Source organism: Cheilinus undulatus, linkage group 3, assembly GCF_018320785.1.
Source record: "Cheilinus undulatus linkage group 3, ASM1832078v1, whole genome shotgun sequence".
NCBI lineage: Eukaryota > Metazoa > Chordata > Actinopteri > Labriformes > Labridae > Cheilinus > Cheilinus undulatus.
In genome coordinates this window covers 24432709-24453527 of record NC_054867.1, presented here as the reverse complement: position 1 = coordinate 24453527, position 20819 = coordinate 24432709, and the positions used below count along the sequence as shown (strand labels likewise).

At 37.9% G+C, this 20819-nt stretch overlaps 1 protein-coding gene across 1 annotated transcript in view; it reads right to left on the bottom strand.

Moving 5' to 3' along the window:
* The window catches only part of cpne5b (copine Vb), a 216478-nt gene that overhangs the window by 21483 nt on the left and 174176 nt on the right, over positions 1-20819 (bottom strand). Inside the window, exons 10-16 of the mRNA XM_041783064.1 lie at positions 16767-16808; positions 16433-16508; positions 11977-12030; positions 11233-11294; positions 7004-7050; positions 3238-3419; positions 2947-3074 (exon numbers count right to left, since the gene is read on the bottom strand). Coding sequence (XP_041638998.1) covers positions 2947-3074; positions 3238-3419; positions 7004-7050; positions 11233-11294; positions 11977-12030; positions 16433-16508; positions 16767-16808 — 591 coding nt within the window. The remainder of the gene's footprint in view (positions 1-2946; positions 3075-3237; positions 3420-7003; positions 7051-11232; positions 11295-11976; positions 12031-16432; positions 16509-16766; positions 16809-20819) is intronic.

Genomic DNA, 20819 nt, shown 5'->3' with positions numbered 1-20819 from the left:
ATTAAAAATAGCTCTGGGCTCTGATGGTTAAATATTTACAGACTAGAAAGGCACCTGGAGAGTGCAGACCTCCACCATTAGCCTTTTTGAGTTATGTTGCTAGAAAAACTAACAAACAAACAAACTAAGTAACTAACGAACTAAAAAACCCTGCCGATCACATAACCTCCTTGGGTGGAGGTAATAATAATTCATAACTAATATAGAATATATATAAAAAAAACATATACAAACAGAAGTGCTTATCTTGTTAGGAGCAGCACTTTAGTTATTCTCCTGATTATTAAAAGACCTTGCATGTTTGGTCCTGCTGCATCTCATAATAGAGCCCTACATGGGAATGGTTTTTTAGTCTGCCCTTCAACATGTTGCATTCCCAACCCAGCCCTCTTCTGAAAGCAAAAATACATTTTAAAAATGGAAAGGGGGAGAAATGAAGCCCCCCCACCCATCAGGCTGACTACAGGCCTGTTTTCAGAGGTATAACAACTCCAGCATGAAGTGAAACCTGTGGTGGACTTCATTTTCAATCAATGTGATCCCCAAAGAGAGGGTTATTTAAATCCCATGAGGCTGCTGTGCCAACTTATTACACTCTGGCTGCTGCCGCTGCTGTTTTATTAAGGTTTATTTGGGATAATGTCATCATGTAGAGCTAAGTTGCTCAGTGATCATGATGCATTATAATTCTGCATAACATCTGTTTTTTCAAATAATTCTTGACACATTCTAAATAACTCCTAATCTATCATTATACCATTGAAGATTATTATTTATTTGTGTTGGTGGGCTCCAAAAAGCCATGATTGCAGTTCCCTGTTTATGGTCCTGAAGCGTCCGTTGCTCTCCTGGCTGTCTGTGTGCTTTTATAATGTGCAGGTCCACATGAGCTCTTGTTGCTCTAGTATGGTGGGGGTGGGGGCTGTCATGCTTGTGCACCCAGCCTGCATTTGCTGCTTATTCCGATGAAATTCATGCACGTTTTGTTGTGACTAATCCGCGTATCATTTGTTTATTTAATATTTGATAATTGAATAACAAATAATGAAAAAAAAGGCTCATTTTCTTGTTTTCATTTCTGAAACGAAATCAAATAAACAAGAAATTATGCGTCTTTTTGACTTTTGGTGTTAATGTTGGGATCAGAGAATGTAATATGAAAAAATGGGCATATTACATTCTTTGATCCCAACATAAATAGCAAAAGTCAAAAAGACGCATCATTCCCTGTTTATTTGATTTTGTTTCAGAAATGAAAACTAGAAAATGAACATCATTTTCATTATTTCATTTGGATTTTAAAACAGAAAAGTAAACAATAAGCCATTTTCATTTAGTTGTTATTCAATTATCAATCAAATATTAAATGAACAAATAATACACGGATTGTGACTGTTTGGAAGAAGTTGATTTTGTTTTAAATGAAGTCAGATGTTTAAAATGTTCTCTCCATGCGGTTTTGTCATTGCACTGCCAAGGCTTAACTTAACTGTAAACTATAGCATTAAAACTTTAGTTTCAATGATGTAATTGTACTAATTGTACTTTTAAAGTGCTTTAGAAAGGCTGGACAGAGTCGTTGTATCTTTGTACAATGACAATAAAGAAACCTGATTTATTCTAATCTAACCTAAGATCACCTGACCTAGCCTAACTCAGTCTATTCTGATCTAATCTAATCTGATCTAATATAATCTGATCTATTCTCATCTCATCCACTCCACTCCAATCCAATCCAGTCTAATCTAATCTAATCTAATCTAATCTAATCTAATCTAATCCAGCCTAATCTATTTTTATCTAACCTAACTAACCTAACCTAACCTAACCTAACCTAACCTAACCTAACCTAACTAACCTAACCTAACTAACCTAACCTAACCTAACCAACCTAACCTAACCTAACCTAACCTGACCTAACCTAACCTTACCTAACCTAACTAACCTAACCTAACCTAACCTAACCTAACTAACCTAACCTAACTAACCTAACCTAACCTAACCTAATCAACCTAACCTAACCTAACCTAACCTGACCTAACCTAACCTAACCTAACCTAACTAACCTCACCTAACCTAACCTAACCTGACCTAACCTAACCTAACCTAACCTAACCTCACCTCACCTCACCTCACCTCACCTCACCTAACCTAAACTAACCTAACTAACCTAACCTAACCTTACCTAACCTAACCTCACCTCACCTCACCTCACCTAACCTAACCTAACCTAAACTAACCTCACCTCACCTCACCTAACCTAACGTAACCTAACTTAACTTAACCTAACCTAACCTAACCTAACCTAACCTAACCTAAACTAACCTTACCTAACCTCACCTCACCTGACCTGACCTAACCTAACCTAACCTAACCTAACCTAACCTAACCTAAACTAACCTAACCTAACCTAACCTAACCTCACCTAACCTAACCTAACCTAACTTAACCTAACCTAACCTAAACTAACCTAACCTAACCTAACCTGACCTAACTTAATCAACTTAACTTAATCAACCTAACCTAACCATACCCAACCTAATCTAATCGACTAGGACCAAATTCAATCTAATTCAACTTGACCCAATCCAACCTATCCTTACCAAATTTTACCCAACACAGTCGAATCTCATCTCATCTCATCTCATCTCATCTCATCTCATCTCATCTCATCTCATCTCATCTCATCTCATAAATAATTGGATATGAAAAAAGTGGTTGAAAGAATGTTCTTCTTTCATGCGGTAGTTTGATATTTAAAACTTTGACAAATATTTTGGCGATGGTAATTTTTCTGTGATGAATGAGTAAAGTAAAAAAAAAAACAAACGAAAAAAACAAAAAAACTCATCATTTAACAAAGGAGCACATTTTTGTCCCCGTTATTTTGTTGCTGTAGTTAGAGCAATAAACAGAATCTGTTTAGCAGCTGTGTTGTCCCCTCACCTGGCAACATGGTTCACCACAGGAGCAAAGTTAGTGGGCCCATACAGCTGCACTGTCTTCAGACTTTGATGGTACGCCTCTAAAATACCCTCAATACCATTACAGTATGGGTTTTCCATGTTTCCATTCTACAAAAAGAGAGAAACAGGAAAAGTTAAAATATGTGCATCAAATAAATGCATCCATTTAAGAAAAACAAGACAATAAGACGGTGGCACTTATAGATTAAATGTTTTGTTAGGAATAATTTAAAATAATATATTTTATGTTAAATAGAGAGGTCATCTGCACCAGAGGAAACTCATGTGAAACACGTCCATCAGGGGGCAGCTTGGCTCCGAAGCCCAGAGCAGGGAACATCTTGTCGCTGTCGTAGTCTTGGATGATCTCCCCCACAGCCTTCAGGGCCATGGCGTAGGCGTTCAGCTGGTAGGGGTTCATGTAGTGCAGCGAGGTGGACTGTGAGGGGTTACCTGTTGACCAATCAATCAATCTGCAGTTCATTGAGTGTAATGAGGTACAAAAATCCTGTTTCTGGAAAACAGTTTGGCACTGACATGATATGAAAAAATGATGTTGTTTGCTGCTGCCATAGATCACAATTAACATGAATGCTGTCAGCTTTAATGTGCAGCCCTGTGAGATGATAAATCCTTAACAGACAGTGGGAGGAAAACCTTTGTGAAAACAGAAGACCTCAAAATGACAAATTAATTGAGCATTCAGGATGAATGCTTGTCAATAACTGTGACCTTCACAGATACGTTCTCTGTAATGACACATGGAGAAGCTGTTTACTAGTGACAGCCTAGACAATATGAATCATATGGAGGAAATATAGCATCCACAAGCTGAAGTAATCCATTTGTATGTAAGTCATTAATAATATCCAACAATGGGAAAGAGAAGTCTAGCTGATTAAGCTACATGAGGCGTGATGGTGCAGTAGCTTTAGATTTGTGTCTGGAACATGATGTTTAATGTTTAATGAGGGTCTCTCAGAGCTTGATCGAAATATAGCACTTTCTGTCGGGTGGTAAAACCACAAAACAGTAGATCTCAACTGGTGTGTCACCACCCAAAAATGGGTTGCAAATGTGCGCTAAGAAAAAAAATGTGGAAAAACCCCAAGTGGACACACGTCACACAATTTATCTAATGGATTTTGCTGTGTAATTGTTACTCATTATCTAAGAATAATAAAACTGGTTTTCCCATGGCGATGAGTTCAGGAGATCTCCAGAAAACAACTGCAATGAACATTTTATCATGAAAAATTGAGCAAAATTAATTGTTTGTATGCATGTCCTCCAAGGCTTTTGTAAAGATGTGCTTTTTAAACATGTTTTATTTGATCTAAGGTTAAAATTGAAATTAAAAAAAAAAAAAAAAACCTTTACTGGTTGCAAAATTTAAGAAATTTGGGTTGCATTTGCTCATTAAGTTGTAGGTGCACCCTGAGGTTTAGACTGTATAAGACATGGGCATAATCTCTGTGATGTCACCAACTGGAAATTAGCATTTTAAAGTCCAACAATGTTTGCTGATTGAATTGTATCTCTACTAAACTTTCAATCAGTCAACAAACAGATGAGTAGAAGCTGACTTTTAACCTTCAGGCATAATGCACCCATTTGCCTGTCAAATTAGCTGGACCAAATTTTAATGCAAATTCATGATGAATTAAAACTAATTTAATTTTAATTATTAATTATTATTAATTTTAACTAATTTTAACTAAATTAAACTGGAAAGGCTCTAATAGGCATCACTCAGTTTACTTTTTTTTTAAGTAAGTAAAGAAAATATCAAGACGAAAGCTTTTCACCAGGTTGTAAGTTAGTTCTGCTTTGATCATGGGCATCTTAATCAGAATCTTTCAGGGTTCCCATGCTGTAGCTAGCCTCGAGAGGTCATTCAGGAAATTGTTTGCATTTCTGCATTGGCATTGATTTTCACCAATGAAGTTGCTGCTTGGGTTGTACTAGTCTCTGAAAAATACTTTTTTAAGCTGCCTTGAAAAGAGCATTAGCTGTCTTCAAATAAGCATGACTATGCACAGGTCTGAAATTTATCAGCTTAAAAGCTAATCTAATTTGCATACCATCCATCCATCCATCTGGGCCATTTTTACGGATGCGGTATCTCGGAATACTTTGATGTATTTTCTTTAAACCTAGCACAAATATCCAACCATAGGAATCATGTGCTTCCCTTGCTTGTGAACACAATATCCCAAGAGGCTTTTGAGGCATTTTCTTTTCACAAATGTCCACTCTGACCAGGCAGTGAACTGATAAGACTTTGAAGGTCAAAGGTCAAGGTCAATATGTTATGGTTGCAATAAGATGTTAGCAAATCATCAATCTGGAAATGAGAGGGGTCTGGCTACAGACCTCAGCTCTCAGACAACCCCTCTTGCAGACCATTACTGTGTTTCACCACATCTGTCTGAACGATGATACCGTTGTGGCAATTTCTTGATCAGCCTATAGAGAGTCAAAAAACAAGACTGGAAAAAATATCATGCTCCAAGTGTTTAATTCTCTGTAGCTACAGAAGGAGCAACACACAGAACCACACGGCAGTTAGAAGTTCAAAGGTTGGCCCACTGACCAAATGCTTCAGCCCCTTCTTATACCATCTAACACGCCTCTGAGCCTTTGATCAACTTCACAGAACTTCCTTAGCAGAAGAGTAAATCAACTGGGGTACAATAAAACAGGAATTCTCAGGAATTTAGAACTAGATACACTGCCCTGTGGTGATCAAGACATCTTCCTATCATCTCCTTTGTGCTCAGAGAGTGATTTACAGTGGGGTTAGAACAGAGGGGTTCACCGGGTCATTCTTTGATCAATAAAAACAGATGCACAGCTAAGACTACAGACTAACTAAATCAAATATCAGGTTAAAATACAAAGCGTGCAAAATTCCATCACAATAAAATCTGAAACTATCAAAATAAAATCAAATTAAACTGTCAGTTAATGTTAAAATTAGGATAAGGGTTAAAGTAAGGGTTAGGATACCAAAAGTTAGAAGTTAAAAACTTAACCTGCAAAACAGAATGACAGATCCTTCACTGAAGCCAAATAAACAGTCTGCTTATGGAAACCATAAAAAACCTTCTTTAGCAAACATGGTCTATATAGATCTGTTAGCTGCATAAGCTACCTAGACAATGGAGCTATTTACTCAATGTAGCTCATGGATGTCGAGGCTATGAGGCTCAAGTAAGCTACGTAGCTACTTCATCTACATAGCCTACAAAGCTATGTTAGCTTTAGCTATGTTTGCTAAAGTTCATGTTGTTCAAGCTAATTCAGCTAAATTGCTAAGCAATGTTGGCTACATAGATAGCGTAGCTATGTTAGCTTTAGCTAAAGCTTACAAAGCTTTAGTAGTGTTAGCTAAAGCTGACAAAGCTTCAGCTAAAGCTACCATTCTTATCTATTTCTAAAAGGGGTTTTTACATAATTTACCCTCTGGTTAGAACTCTGACCTTTTCCTCTGTTTTATTTAGTCTTTCATGTTCTGTGAGGGGGCGTGTCTGAGAGCTGCAGTCTGCAGCCAGACTGTCTTACTTGAAACAGGAACTTGAAATATTCCTCTAATGACTGATAAACTGTAGAGCTCAACCAGGCAGATTAATTTCCAGGAACCGTGTTCAGGCGTTATTAATGCCATAAGTAGTGTAATTAGACTTGTGTGGACTTGTGTGAAGTGTGGCCCTTTCATTCGGAGCAGTCTTGGTGTCGGGTTGAGGTGTTCACCAATTCATTTTGTCTTAGCTAAATGCCCGCTATAACCTTCATTCAGACTGTATTGGCAGAGCATTTAAGAGGAAGTGCTTTCCAGGAAAGAAAATCATTGGTAGATGACACTGTGTGTACAGTATGAGCGCTGACACTGTCAGCTTGTGTGTGTATGTGTTTGTGTGTCTGTAGGGGGTCTGGGATAGATAGTAGCGCTCTTTAAATGTGGCATGTCCAATCTTAGAATCAATCACACACACTCACACACACACACACACTTTGCTGGTAGTATCACTCACCATTAGATGCTGTAAAATCGATGGCCACAGTGAAATTGATCTGCGTCCTGGAATGGGTATGGAGAGGAAGAAAAAAAAATCAGCCACAAAACCAGCAAGCTGTGGAAAAAAATGACTTGCCTTGTTTAATTCCAGTGCTCTCACAAATTTCTACAAAAGAAAGATGATAGCTAAAACAGCAGAACATCACTTAAATGAAAGCAGTAATTTCTTATGATGATATACCTGCAAACAGATCAATATTTAGTCTCTGACTTTTACAAGGAGCTAAAGCAGGAGGTGCTGTGGAGTCTGAGTCAGAACAGGGTAACAAAAAATTAGACTGATCGAGTTCTAAAGAGCAAATCATAATCCAATTATCCCTGCTGGTAAAGCGGCCCCTTCTTCTTGCTAATTTATGACAAAGATGATGCCTTCAGACAGACGAGCCTCTCACCATGCTCTGTATAACACTCACGATTGAGGGAGGCAAAAGAATTATGAAGTAATAAAATGAGTATGGTAAAAATTCACATTAACCTTTCAGTTTTAGCGGTAAATATGCCACCGCCTGACTCTGCTAACCTTACTATTAATTAAACTTGATTTTATTAATTCATAAGAACTCTTCAGTGTGTCCTTGCATGTAAAGGAAGAACTGCAAATGGTCATCTGTTCTAGAGGAAGAGCGATTTTCCCTTTCGAGCTTAAGATTAGGATGAGTGTGAGCTAAAGGTCAGTATTCAAGAAACATCATTCACCAGACCTTTACACTCAATGGATAATGAGATCCTGTGACACTTGGTTGAAATAAAACCACAGTTCTTTTAGTATTCTAGTTTAACTATGTTGCTTCATCTTTGTAACTACAATACAGAAAATACTTGTAGGGTTTCTGTGTGGGTTTACATGATGCACATCATGGCTTAGCTATGAAATCTGACTTTACTTTCTATGGTTTTATTCAATGTGCCAGTCCACATTGTTAACATAACCAAAACAGGTCATTTTGTTAAGAAAAGGAGCTTGCATACATTGAAAAAGGTTAATACTACAGCATAAATAAATGAAAAGGAAGCTTCCCCCTCTATTCCCCCTTTATGGGCAGTTTTGATCAAAGGCAGCCACATCTTAAAAGTCTGCTTCAAATGTGGTGTAAAAATGAATTCTCTTTACTTGATCAAAAGTACTTCTGCTGCATTTTTCACATATGTGTCAGGGCACAAACTCCTTTTTTCATGATTCAGAAACCTTTTTCTTAAATCTGTGCCATTAGTCCCTCTTTACATCTGTCAGTGGGGATTGCAAATTTTAAACCAATAGAAAGTGTCAAAACAATGCTGACTGTGACCACTCGGTGTTAAATTATTTGAAAAATGCAGCATTTTCCCCCCTCTACCCTGAAAAGTGGTGATTTTGGTAGATGGCAGCGATATGTTTGTAGCAGGTTAACAAATACTGACAGGCAGTCAAGTTTCTGGGTAATGCACCTTTAAATAAGAATAAGTGGTTTCATTAACATCAAATATTCACTAATACTCATAATAAAAACAAACACCACCGTAAAAGCTTTGAAACTTCCATTCATCTGTAAATTAACTGGTTATGTCCCAATAGTAATGTTGGCTTGTTTCAGTGCAGCTGTTGAGGTTAGTTAGGACAGTGGCATTGCTTTAAAATGAAGGAGCTGCAAATGGAAGCTCCTCTCTAGACAAGACTGAGAAGGCTACTATGAAGGCTGGATCCTTTGTAGGGGTCTACCCCTAAATTGAGGCAAAGCTTAAGTTACCTTGTGAATAAAATTAATTAAAATTTGTTAATGCAGCAAATTGCTTAGACTAATAACATTTCCAGGAAGCTTAAAATCTGCAGAAGCAGCTCCCTTACATGCCACTCAGTCAGTGCCAGAGGAATGTTCAGGGATAGACTGATGAGGACGATATTTTTACATCGAGGCCTAAAACCTTAATGTTATTGTACTTTGGATCAGTCAAAGCCAGGACCTGTCAGTGAAATCTGTCACACTTGTCAACTCTGCCAGCGCCCATAAAACCCATGACAGCCCCCCTGCTGTGAAGGGCCAGACGAGATCAAAGCCCAGCTCAAGCTGCCTGAAAGGCTGACTTCACCTGAGACTTACTTAGTATTCACATGCCAACCTCCATACCCAAACCTAAATTACAGTCTGAGGGTTTGTACCCACAGGGAAAGACAGTTTGGCCTGAGTTAGCACATTGCAGATTTATTTTTACCAACATAATACCACAGACAGTTCCAACTGACAACTCAGAAATCACTTCAGCACAGTTGCTATAGTACTACTTATCAAGCATGACAGAAAAGATTATTTCAAAGATACATATGCACTTATATACAATATTTATGAGACTTTTTCTAAAATTCTTAAGCAAGGAAGCTATTCTTCAAAGTAAGAATACCCTGACTAATTGGCAACTGACCAATATCAGTCCATTTTTACAAAAAGCATACATGACTGAAGTATCAGAAATAATGTTTGGACCAACATGATAACATAAACTGAAACATATTATTCAGTTTTCACCAGTTACATCGTGCAGCTGAGTTGCTTTTCATTACATTATTTTCTATATTAAGCCAATTAAATCAACTTTTTAATTTCGGTGTGTTAATATTTCTGGTAATTAATACATGTGAATTAACATGTGTAATGAATGAATTCTCACATGGTGTTTTTCAGTTATCTTTATCCCAGGATCTTTGTTGCATTTCTCTTTAGAGGTTTTTATGTACTGCTATTGAACAAAGTCTGTAAAAGCATGTTGCTGACTGAATAAGGGTGAATTTCGTGCTCCTTTTGGCAGGTTACATAGTCACCTGTGTTAAATCTCAGTGAACTGCTAGGCTAAGTACAACCTCAATTCCAAAAAAAAGCTGGGACGTTGTGTAAAATGTAAACAAAAACAGAATGCAATGATTGTCAAATCTCTAAATCTCATGAACCCATATTTTGCTCACAACAAAAAATAAGCAACATGTCAGATGTTGAAACTAAGACATTTTACCATTTGAATATCAGCTCATCATTTTGAATTTGATGGCAGCAACACATCTAAAGAATAGTGACGATGTAACAAAAGGTGGGAAAAGTAAATTGTACAAATGAAAAACAGCTTCAAGAGAATTTTGTTGGCAACAGGCCAGTAACACGACTGGCTATAAAAGGAGCATTTTAGAGAGGCAGAATCTCTAAGAAGTATTGAGAGATAGAAGATTGCTGATATCGACTCCAATGGTCTTACAGCCGCTGGTTTAGTGGTGGTCAGTCTACTTAGCTCTGTAGCATACTGAGACCTCTTACAACATTATTCTTCATTTATACAGTGGATTTAGCCATTGCAGAATATGAATAAATGATTTATTGGCTTTATTGAAAGAGATGACTTGCTATGAAGAACCCACCTCTAGATATTTCAACATTTTCTGACCATTTTCAGGATTCAATCTGATGGTTACTCTAGTCAGCATTACTTATTGAAGCAGTAAATGGTTGCTGGTAAAAGTTGAAGCAAGGATGATTATGCTTAATCGATAATTCGGCAAGGCCGATATTGCTTATTATCATAAATTTGACTGAACAACAGCTAAAATACCATATTGACTAGAAAACATCGTGCTGCCCTAAAAGCGCCAAAAAATACTGACAGGTTCAAGTTTAACTCAATGGAAAAAACACCCATCTTTAACCCCTTAAAGCCTGAGAACACAAATAATAACCAATAATAATAATTTTTTGGAACTGAAATGTTTATTTAACTTTCTACTGGAATAAAAAAAAAAGAAAATCAAAATTTCCATAAAATTTAACGTGTATTTTTAGTATCTCGTTTCATTCATTAGGTGTTTTTGGTAACTGATATTCCACTTGAGGGCATTTTAATCATTTGTCAGATTGTATTTGTAAGTTTTTTAGAGTAATTTATTGAGCATATTGATTAGACAGAGGTATCATAAAAGTTTGTATTAAATATGCTACAACAGACATTAAGGGGTTAATGGCGAGCTAATTCTATGAAGGTATACAATAACATTATGATATATTAGAGCACCACAGTAATTCAGTGGTTCGCCCCTGTCAGTTCAATTGCATTTCCAGTCCTGCTTCAGTTCTTCTCAACAAACTTTCCTTGTTCTACCAGAATTTGCAGTCATCACAGCAACAAGGCCATCTCAGGCTTTCTTTAAGCATGCAGAGTGTGGTTTCCACTCACCCCCCTTTGATGTAATCTAAAAATGTGAACTCTGACTCCACTGAGAATGAGAGCAGGGTCACCTGTAATTAAAGACAAGGAGAAACATTTGATTAAACACGGTGGTAATGATGTTTTTTTCCCCCCACTAACACGTAAAAACCTCCTCTTCTTGACTTGTTTCAGCAAACGACAATCACTTTGGTCAAAGACGTGAGCCGGCTGGTTTGATGACGGACTCATTTTCATTGCCAGAGGACGAGTCTGAAGAGAGGATGGGATGCATTTGTATGCATTACTTGCATATACCCCCACTGAGGGGTAAGTTGTGTGAAAATTGATGTCTGAATAGGTCACTGGTGTCAAGTCTCTGATTTGTTAGATGTTCCATCTGTTTGCACCTTCAAATGTCTTTTCGTACCTCAGACAAATTTACCTGACATCAGAAGTACACTTCCAGAGAAAATTACCAGAGGTACCATTAGCTATGAGTCATAAAGTTTTTGTGTGATACACAGCGAAAACTATTTAACAAGTTTTATTGGTTTTATTGTATTTACAACTTAAAACTAAGAGGGTCAAAATGTATCTATTTCTATGAATTAGTGTGCTGTAAGATTATGACAAAATCTGCATATTTTTTTCTCAAAGAAGAAAAACGAAATTGGCATTTTTCCATGGCAGGAATGCATGCATGATGGTTAAAGGAATCATGTAATAAAAGATGTGTGAAGTAGAAATGAGGCAGGCTGGAGACATACTCACTGTTCCAGAGTTGACATATTTCTTTTTCTTCATTTTCTTCTTTGTATTTATCACCTAAAAAGGGACAAACCATCCTGAATTCACATATTTAACTTGAATTTAGCCCAAACTTCTAAGAGAGAAAAATTTTATTTAAATCATCATATTATTACAGTATGTATTTTTCCTTAAATCAGAGACAGCCCTCTTTACAAACACACAATATTACTTGAACAAAAAATACCAAATAAAAGCGCACAGATGTGTTAGTCGTGCACCTGTCTCCTGTTAGAATTAATGCACAAGTATTGTGGTAAACAGCCTACCTTTCCTGTGTTTTTCTTCATTTGTGGTTAATTATTTGTGTTTGATTACCACTTCCCCTCACTCCTCTACAGTTCTGCTATGGAAGAGGTGGGTATCTATTGTTTTGTTGAAAAACTTTTTAAATGATTGCAAATGTCATTGCTCTGATCTTAAGGCTAATAGATAAATAATAAAAGCAGTTAGATACACCTTAAATCCCACTATATTTAAAAAGGACTTGAAAGAATTAATACTCTATATGGCACATATGACCGAGTGACTGTGCAAGAAGGAGGCAAGTGAGACAGGCCACCAAGACACCTATGACTACTCTGAAGGAGTAGTTACAAGCTTCAGCAGCTGATGCATACAACAACTGTTGCCCAGGTTCTTCACCAGTCAAAGCTTTATGGGAGAGTGACAAAGAGAAAGCCACTGTCGAAGAAAACAGATTAAATCTATTAGAGTTCACCAAAAGGCATGTGGGAGAGTCTGTGGTCAAGTAGACGAAGAAAGTTCTTTGGTCTGATGAGACGCTTGACACCCAATACTGCACATCACCACAAACACATCATCCCCACTTTGAAGCACGGTGGTGGCAGCATCACACTGTAGGGATGCTTCTTGGCAGCCTGCCCTTGGAGGCTTGTGAAGGCAGAGCGTAAAATGAATGTGGAAAAAAATATTCTAAAAATCCTGGAAGACAATCTCACTCAATTTACAAGAGATCTACCCACGGCTTGGGAGAAGATTTATTTTCAAGCAAGACAATGGGCCGAAGCGTACAGCGAAAGTTACACAGAAATGGTTTAAAAACAACAAGGTGAATGTTCTGGAGTGGTTGAGTCGAAGCCCAGACCTCAGTCCAGTTAAGAGTTTGTGGCTGGACTTGAAAGGGCTGTTCACACCTGATCCCCATCCAACCTGACGGAGCCTGAGCAGTTTTGCAAATACGAATGGAGTAAGATTGCAGTGTCCAGATGTGCAAGCGTGACTAAGACCTGTCCACACAGTCTCAGTGCTTTTTTTTTGTTTTTCTTTGCCAGGAAATACAACAGAATTAAGGAGAAGAGTCCTGGTGTCTCTGCATTATTTAAAACTATTATAGTATAAAAGAGAAGCTCAACAGTTACAACAGCAAGAAAAAAAGAACAATTCTGTCTTATTTTTGGTGGTGCTAACAAAATTTTAAAAAGCAACCTTTTCTTGGCAATAGATAAATAAATAACTGTCAGTATGTCTTAATAAATCTACTTTAATTTTTTTTTTCCCCTGAAGAGCTCCTGCCAAACAAAATTTATTTATTCTGTGACACAACATGTCAGCTATTAATCCATTCAAGCACATCCTGCACTAGTGACAACAATAACAACATAATAATCACAATCAGACCTGTTATTTCTTGTTTGTTGGATTTGGCAAGCAATTATGTATTTTTCATTTTTCATTTCCTTTACTTATCTCAAACCCTTGAGCCACATTCATACCCTGCTGCTTTACATATACCAACAGTCTTAATTGGATGAAACTAATGTAATGAAGACGTATATGTGGGTGGAATAGGGAGATTATATGTAAGGTTTGTACGCAGGTTGAACACTTAGTTTGTCCATGTGCCTAATGGGTGAGCAGTGACAGTGGTGAGAAAGTGAAAACTATGTGTTTGTCTGAAACAACAGAAGCGCTTTAGAGGGAAACAGGTCATGTAAGATTAGTTACAAATGCTCGATATTTTCTTATTTAAAGTCGTATGCATGTCAGAAAGGAAAAATTTGAAAATTAAATATAAATGTTCAGCTTTAAAGAATCAATGAGAGACAGCCTTAAGATGGGAGACCTACATTTACTTTAGTACCTCCAGCTAGAGAGAACCGTCAATCCAAAGACCAAAGACGTCTCCGCTCATTACCTCGTTTCTCTATGGCTGCTAGGCATGAAAGTGACAGCCCCTAATTTAACACGGAGGGATGGCAATTTGTCTGACACGCTGAACAATCTGCTGATGCAAAAACTAAAGCGCCTTTCAGTCACACTGGGAGGTAGAGAGGAATCAAGAGTCATGTATAATGGAGCTGACATCCAAACGACAGGTATTTGTCCTTTAGCCGAAGGCCACCAAACCACAGAAGCATAAAGGTATTGACATGTCCCACTTTATGAGAGGAACTTTCAAACATTTCCTCTCAAATTAACACAATGAACTAGGCTGTGGACAAAAAAGGACTGATTTCATTACAAAAGATGCCCTTACATCATTCCTAGGACTTGTGTACTGAGCTTGAATTCTGGGGAGAGACATTGAAATGAGTTGTGTTTGTAATTTGCATACAGAGCAGTATTGTGTGCTATTAAGAGACACAGTAAGCTGTCCCCTGAGAAGTATTGAGAAATTGCTCTGATCATTCTAAATCCCTGGGTTGTTCTCCTATTAATCCTGCTGTATTTCACGCTGCTCTTAATAGCTTCATTTCTATGTGTGTCAGCATCCAGGTGATTATTGTGGAATAATAAATCTGGAACTTTTAGAAAGAGGACCGTGGGTAGACAAAATATAAAATTGGATTTATAACTGCATGGGGAAGGTGAGAAAAAATGCACAAAATCTGTTCTGCCCTCAAAAGAAACGAATAAGAACTGTGCAGGATAACTTTCTTAACATTTTTACCTGTGTTATGCTTCTTTAGGAGCCGAAGACAGAGAGCAAACAATGGAAAGTACTAAAGCAGCCTTTGCTAAAACCAAGTATGAAAGTTTTCCACAGTCCACCAAATGAGTGAATGAATGTGTATGAGGTGAATCTGTGCTGCATGCAATGTGCCGTTTGCTTCATTTGCGCCACGATGGCCAATCAGCATAGAGATCCTCTATTGATGGATTTTACCAGCTGGTGATGATATGTCACAGGAGGATCTCCAAAAGAGGCGGGCTGCTCTGCCCTCTCGAGTCCTTTGGGCACTCTTGTACACTCAATTTGATGTGTGAGTGGAGTGACTTATTTACAGTTATTTACACAAATTAGAAAGAATTAAGTGGGTACAGACATGCTTTTTATTTTGAAAGAAAATTAGGACAGAATTGGCTAGGCCCCTGACAAACCTGGTGAATGGGCCCTCCTCAGTGTGAAAAAAGAATGGTACCTATGAATGTGCATTGGAACAGAAGCATTGGTGCTACAGACCTAATTTTAGAGCTGAGAAGTGTGTCAAACTATTATTAAACTCTGACAATCAAATTATTCATTAGCACTACTTTTCCACCCCTTTTAAACCACTTTTATGCCCATTTTTGAAATTTTCTTTGCCAATTTTTGCCACATTAAATCCATTTTTTGGGTAATATTCTAACCCCTTTTCATCACCTTTTTCAATTTTTTCCCACTTCAAACTGGTTTTTGCCACTTTTTAATCCGTTTTCTCCAGTTTCCTGCCCATTTTGAATTTTGGTATATTCTGCCTATTTTTGCCTCTGTTACCCATCTTTGCCACTTTTATTCCCTTTTCCCTACTCTTTTTTGCGACTTTTAACTGCTTTTAACTTGTTAAGCCCATTTTTGCCACTTACCCCTCCACTGCTTTTCACCCATTTTTTGGTCTTTTTTAAACCTATTTATGCCACTTTTAACCCACTTTTAAAACTTTTGCCCATTTTTGCCTTTTTTGTCACAACTATTTAATTTTTTTTCTTTAAAGTTGTTTCAGTTTCTTCTTCTCTATCCACTGGAATCCTGACATTGTTCACATCATGGATTAGCTATGAAGCCTGTTTTTAACTTTCTAAATGGTTTAGTTCAATGTGCTCGTCTTCACTGTTAACATTACCAAAGAAAGCTAATTCTGTTTATATAAAAGGGGATTTACATTTTGAAGAATGTTACAGCATAAATAAATAAAATAATCTTTGTTGCTTTGATAAAGTGATCTTAATCCAGGTAAGATATAAAATGTGGTTATTACAGCCTAATTTGACAATAGACCATGATTTCATTGACCTACATGGTGTCCCATTTGGCTGGGAACCAGAAAGCTCTACCCTTTATTCCCATTTATGGGCAGCCTTGCGCTGGGTTGATTGAACATTATGAGATCAACTTTACCATGGGAGCGTAATGAAAAAGAGCTCTGAAGGGACAGTAGATAGATAAACATATACATACAATGTCCGAATAACATACCTCATATACGTTGAACTGGCTTTGCCCTCGAGCTAGCTCTCTGTAGCTGGTTGTGAAATCCCCGATGAAGTCATGGCTGGGAAATTAATAAGGAGAATAAACACCAGAAAATGAGGAATACTAAGATGTATCAGACATATGTTTGGAGCAGACTGGAGCTTTATGAAAATTTTGGATCACTGGATGATGGGTCCTTTATCTAAATAACATACTGGTAACGTGATTCAATTCTTTTTTGAAAGAAAATGTGTGGATTTGATAAAATAAAGTACTGAAAGTAGATAAAAAATAAATTTAGCAATAATTTAGTGTCATGTGTCTCTGCCACAGTTACCTGCCATCCCTGTCCCAGTCATACACCTCCACCTTGATTGTTCTGTGAATAAAACAGGAAAAGCACATGGTTAGGTTAAAGTATCTTTAGTATTAATGGCTGAAAACTCTGGGAGTATGTCTTTTTCCCCCTCAGCCTTTTTCCCTGCTTCTCACAGGATCTCATTCATTGTAAGGCCATGGAAATGCCGAGACTCAAACTGTTACTGCAGCACCTATGCAGACAAAGGATTTTTAATAAGTCCTAAATATGAAAAAGCATTACATGCACATGTGAAAGTAAAGATGCAGGCAGGCATTCTTACTGTACTTTATTTCTGGTTGATAATACAGCAACAAAAGTACCGGTGATAAAATACGAGTGTTAGCGTATTAGACCTATAACTTTTTCTATTGTCAGATGAGATTTTGTGAGAAAAAAAGATTGCAAATAAACGTAAGATTTATCTGTGAAAAAGATCATAAACGTCTGCCTTTTTTTGTAGTTATGAACTTGATGACTCAAAATACTATAACCATAACGCTCAACCACTTAATCAAGGTCTTCCTTTTAAATAGCAGGGCCAGGTAACAGCAGCAACAGGCATGTTGTCCTTTTTTCATGCTAACTCTTCATACATTGGATGTTTTCAGTTTTCAAATTAAATGAGGCTCTCTCTGTTATTAGGATTAGTATGGGGATGCTTATTCATTTATCCAACGGGGAGTGTTTTTCAGCTCAGAACATTTATAAATAAATGAATCTAATTCAAAAAAGAAATTCTCAAAAGAACATTACTGTTTTCAATCATTGCTATTCATTCATATCATTTCATTTAAACTGAGTGCTTGGAAATAGGCTAAGGGGACCTTGAATGAAATGAATATGGATAGCCAGGTGTGAAACACAGCTGAAGTACTGCCTTCATCTTGCAAGAGTAACAGATTTTGTATAACACAAAACTCCAAAAGTATCAGTGCATGAAGTTAACTTTAAACTTTTAAAAGAGCATCAGAAACAAGACTCTGTGATGACATTTTACACAAATGCAGCAGAAACATTGTCCCTGCAGAGTGAAGAGTGGAAAAACACAACTTTTTTAGCACTCTCTTCTTGATTCACATTGATCTCCCCCCATGTCTCCCCTCTCTCTCCCCTCTTCGTCTTGCACGAGAACTGACACCAGCCCAAATCCAAAGAAAACAGAAGCAAGCTGCACATCAGAGACTCTTTCTGTCACAGAGGGATTGAAAAATCCCCGAAATAAGCCCAGCTTCCTCTCAGCCACCCGGCCCCATCGTTCTGTGGTGACAGTTTGTTCTTTTGAGGTTATTTTAAAAGGCTGTGGGGTAAAGTGAACGTGATTTTCACCCAGGTGGTACAGACATGATGCTTCTTTTCCAGCATGGAGGAGAAAAGAGGAAAATAACAGAGGAAAACTGGAAAGACATATTTCCTTTTAGTCATCTGCCCATGCTTGGTGCTTTTTTGTTTTTGAGACGGTTGCATGTTATATGACTCAATAAAAAGTACCAGTCACTTTTGCCATTACTTGAAATCTAATTTTAATTTACAGCTGCATGAAAAGGCTCAGATGCTTGGGTCCTTGAGAACTCCCCTGAGCTCACAAAAACAAAAAACACTCCAAAACTAATCAGACACAGATAACTCAGCTTCTATTCTAAGGAACATGAGTCATCTCTAATAATGGAGGTGCACATAATTGAGGAAAATAAGGGGACAGCATTGAAACCAATTGTTCTTTAGCTCTAATTACACTAATCTGTCTGTGATCTCCTGCAAAGGAAGAAAACAGACTGAGTCATCAGGACTATTATGTGAATGACAGAGGGAGATGACTCCCTGACAATTACTGGCACTGAAATAACACCCTAAAAATCACTTAAAACATCTTTAACAACTTAGTTAGCATGCAAAATCTTCACTCTGTGTTGGAATCGGATGGATTTCCTATGTTGGTTGTTTCCCAACTGGAAGGTCACATGTCTAAGTGTCCTTGGACAAGACACTGAACCCCAAACTGCTCCCACAGCTGGGCTGGTGGAGTGTAAATGTATAGAAATGTTTATAAATGGGAGGAGTTAATACTGACGGCTACTTTGCCTTGCTGCCAAAGACATCAGTATATGAATGTGGTAAATAATGTAAAGGCTCTTTTATGCTTCCTTTACATATTGCTGGCATTGAGCCAAAACCCAATACCTCCAAAATCACTGCTATTAAGGGAATGAAAAAATGCTGTATTTTTAAATTAATTCTACACTGAATGGTCATCTTTTTTACACCTTTTTGTTGATTTAGAATTGGTTAAAACCCACCGGATTTCTGAATAAAATTTAAATGACGAAAAAATGGAGATATGAGGTTTTGACCTGATGGCAGCGATATATGAAAAAATATGTGTCCGTTATGTTGGCCTGGACATTAAAAATGAATCTGCTAGAGCAGTGGTTCTTAACTGGTCTAGCAGCAGAATACACCAGTTCTTCCTTAACAACAAACTGTGACCCAAATGACACTGTATGTATGGTAAATTATGTCGTCTTGCCCAGCTCAGTGGATAACATTGCTGACTTTGTTACTAGAGATAAAAGTTTCCAGTCCCAGTCAGGGCACAATGAGTTTTCAGTGTGGGCCTTTAGGCAAGGTCCTTAAACCCACACACACCTGTCCCAAGTTTATGTTGCTTTGGAAAACGTCTGCTAAATGACATTGCACATTTCCTTAAAATTGAAAAAATGAAAATGAAAAATGGGGCAGTTTTGACTTGGGATGGAGCCAAAGATTTGACAGAAAAACAACACGGAGATATATCCCTCAAAATAAATGAGTAATAAAAGTGATAGATGATTTTTTTTTCCAGGCACACATTCATGACCCACTGTCAATGGCTTTGTGACCCACTTTTGGATCCCAACCCAATGGTTGAGAACCAAGGCACTAGAGCACTCATTCCCAAAGTCTGGGTCAGGGCCCACAGTTGGGTCGCAGGAAATATTTTGGGGGTCGCCACCATAGACTGTAGAAAGACTTGGACAAAGCCTGTGTGACGTCAGCCGTCTGCTTACAATAGGCGGACTCGAACAGCTTTTGAAGCCAATCTGCAGCAGGTTCCATATTAAAATCGCTGTCTCAACTGAACTTTGGATCAGTCTAACAGCAGACAAGAGCCCGCCCACTGAGCTTAACCTCCTGCCAGCTCAGCTAGCACTAAAGCTGGCCTTCTGGAGGAAACATCTGCCTGTCAGCTATCTGTCCATCAAATGAGACGCACTAATCAGTGCGCAGTGAGGTTTTTCCTAAATTTGATCTAAATGATAGTGGTACGAAGAAATGTACCCCCGTACAGTGTGAGGACATGAAGACATTAGCTAATGAGACACGTTTGGTTTTGTGAACCAGGCAGTAAACCAGTTTATTTCTAGTGTAAAAAACAGCTTTTAACGTGTTGTGTACGGGACTTCTGGTGTTCCTGCAGCCAGCCTCAAGTGGACACTCGCAGCATTGCATTTTTTTTGCACTTCTGCATTGGCTTCATTTTTCAGGACCGGAGGTTGCTGCTTGGTTGCCACATGAGTTTTCAGAATTTCTTTGCTACAGGTTTTAGTGTGACATTTATGTATGCAGTACACATTCTAGCCACATACCACCCAATAACACTCAACCTCGCAGCCATAATAAAACACAAACAAGAGCCTACAAAAGGTTTTAAGTCAGGATTATGGACTCTTGGCCAATGAAAAGGAAAGTCGTTGTTTCAGACAGCCACTGATGGCCCAAGTGGCTGAGCATTCTTAGAAAGCCTATGTGACGGAGGTGACGTGGGAAAAATGTTATCACAGTAAGCAGTGGCCATTGTCTCAACCAACCAGCTGATGATGGCCTAGAAGGCAGGCTTAGTAAGTGATAATGTAAAGAAAACTGAGTAGTTGGATCACAGTGGCTTGTGCAATCTAAATGAGTGTCACCAGAAAAAGTTTGGGAAACACTGCACTAGAAGACGCTGTCTTATGCGGGGCTTAAACAAAAACATTTTCACAGTCACAGACTAAA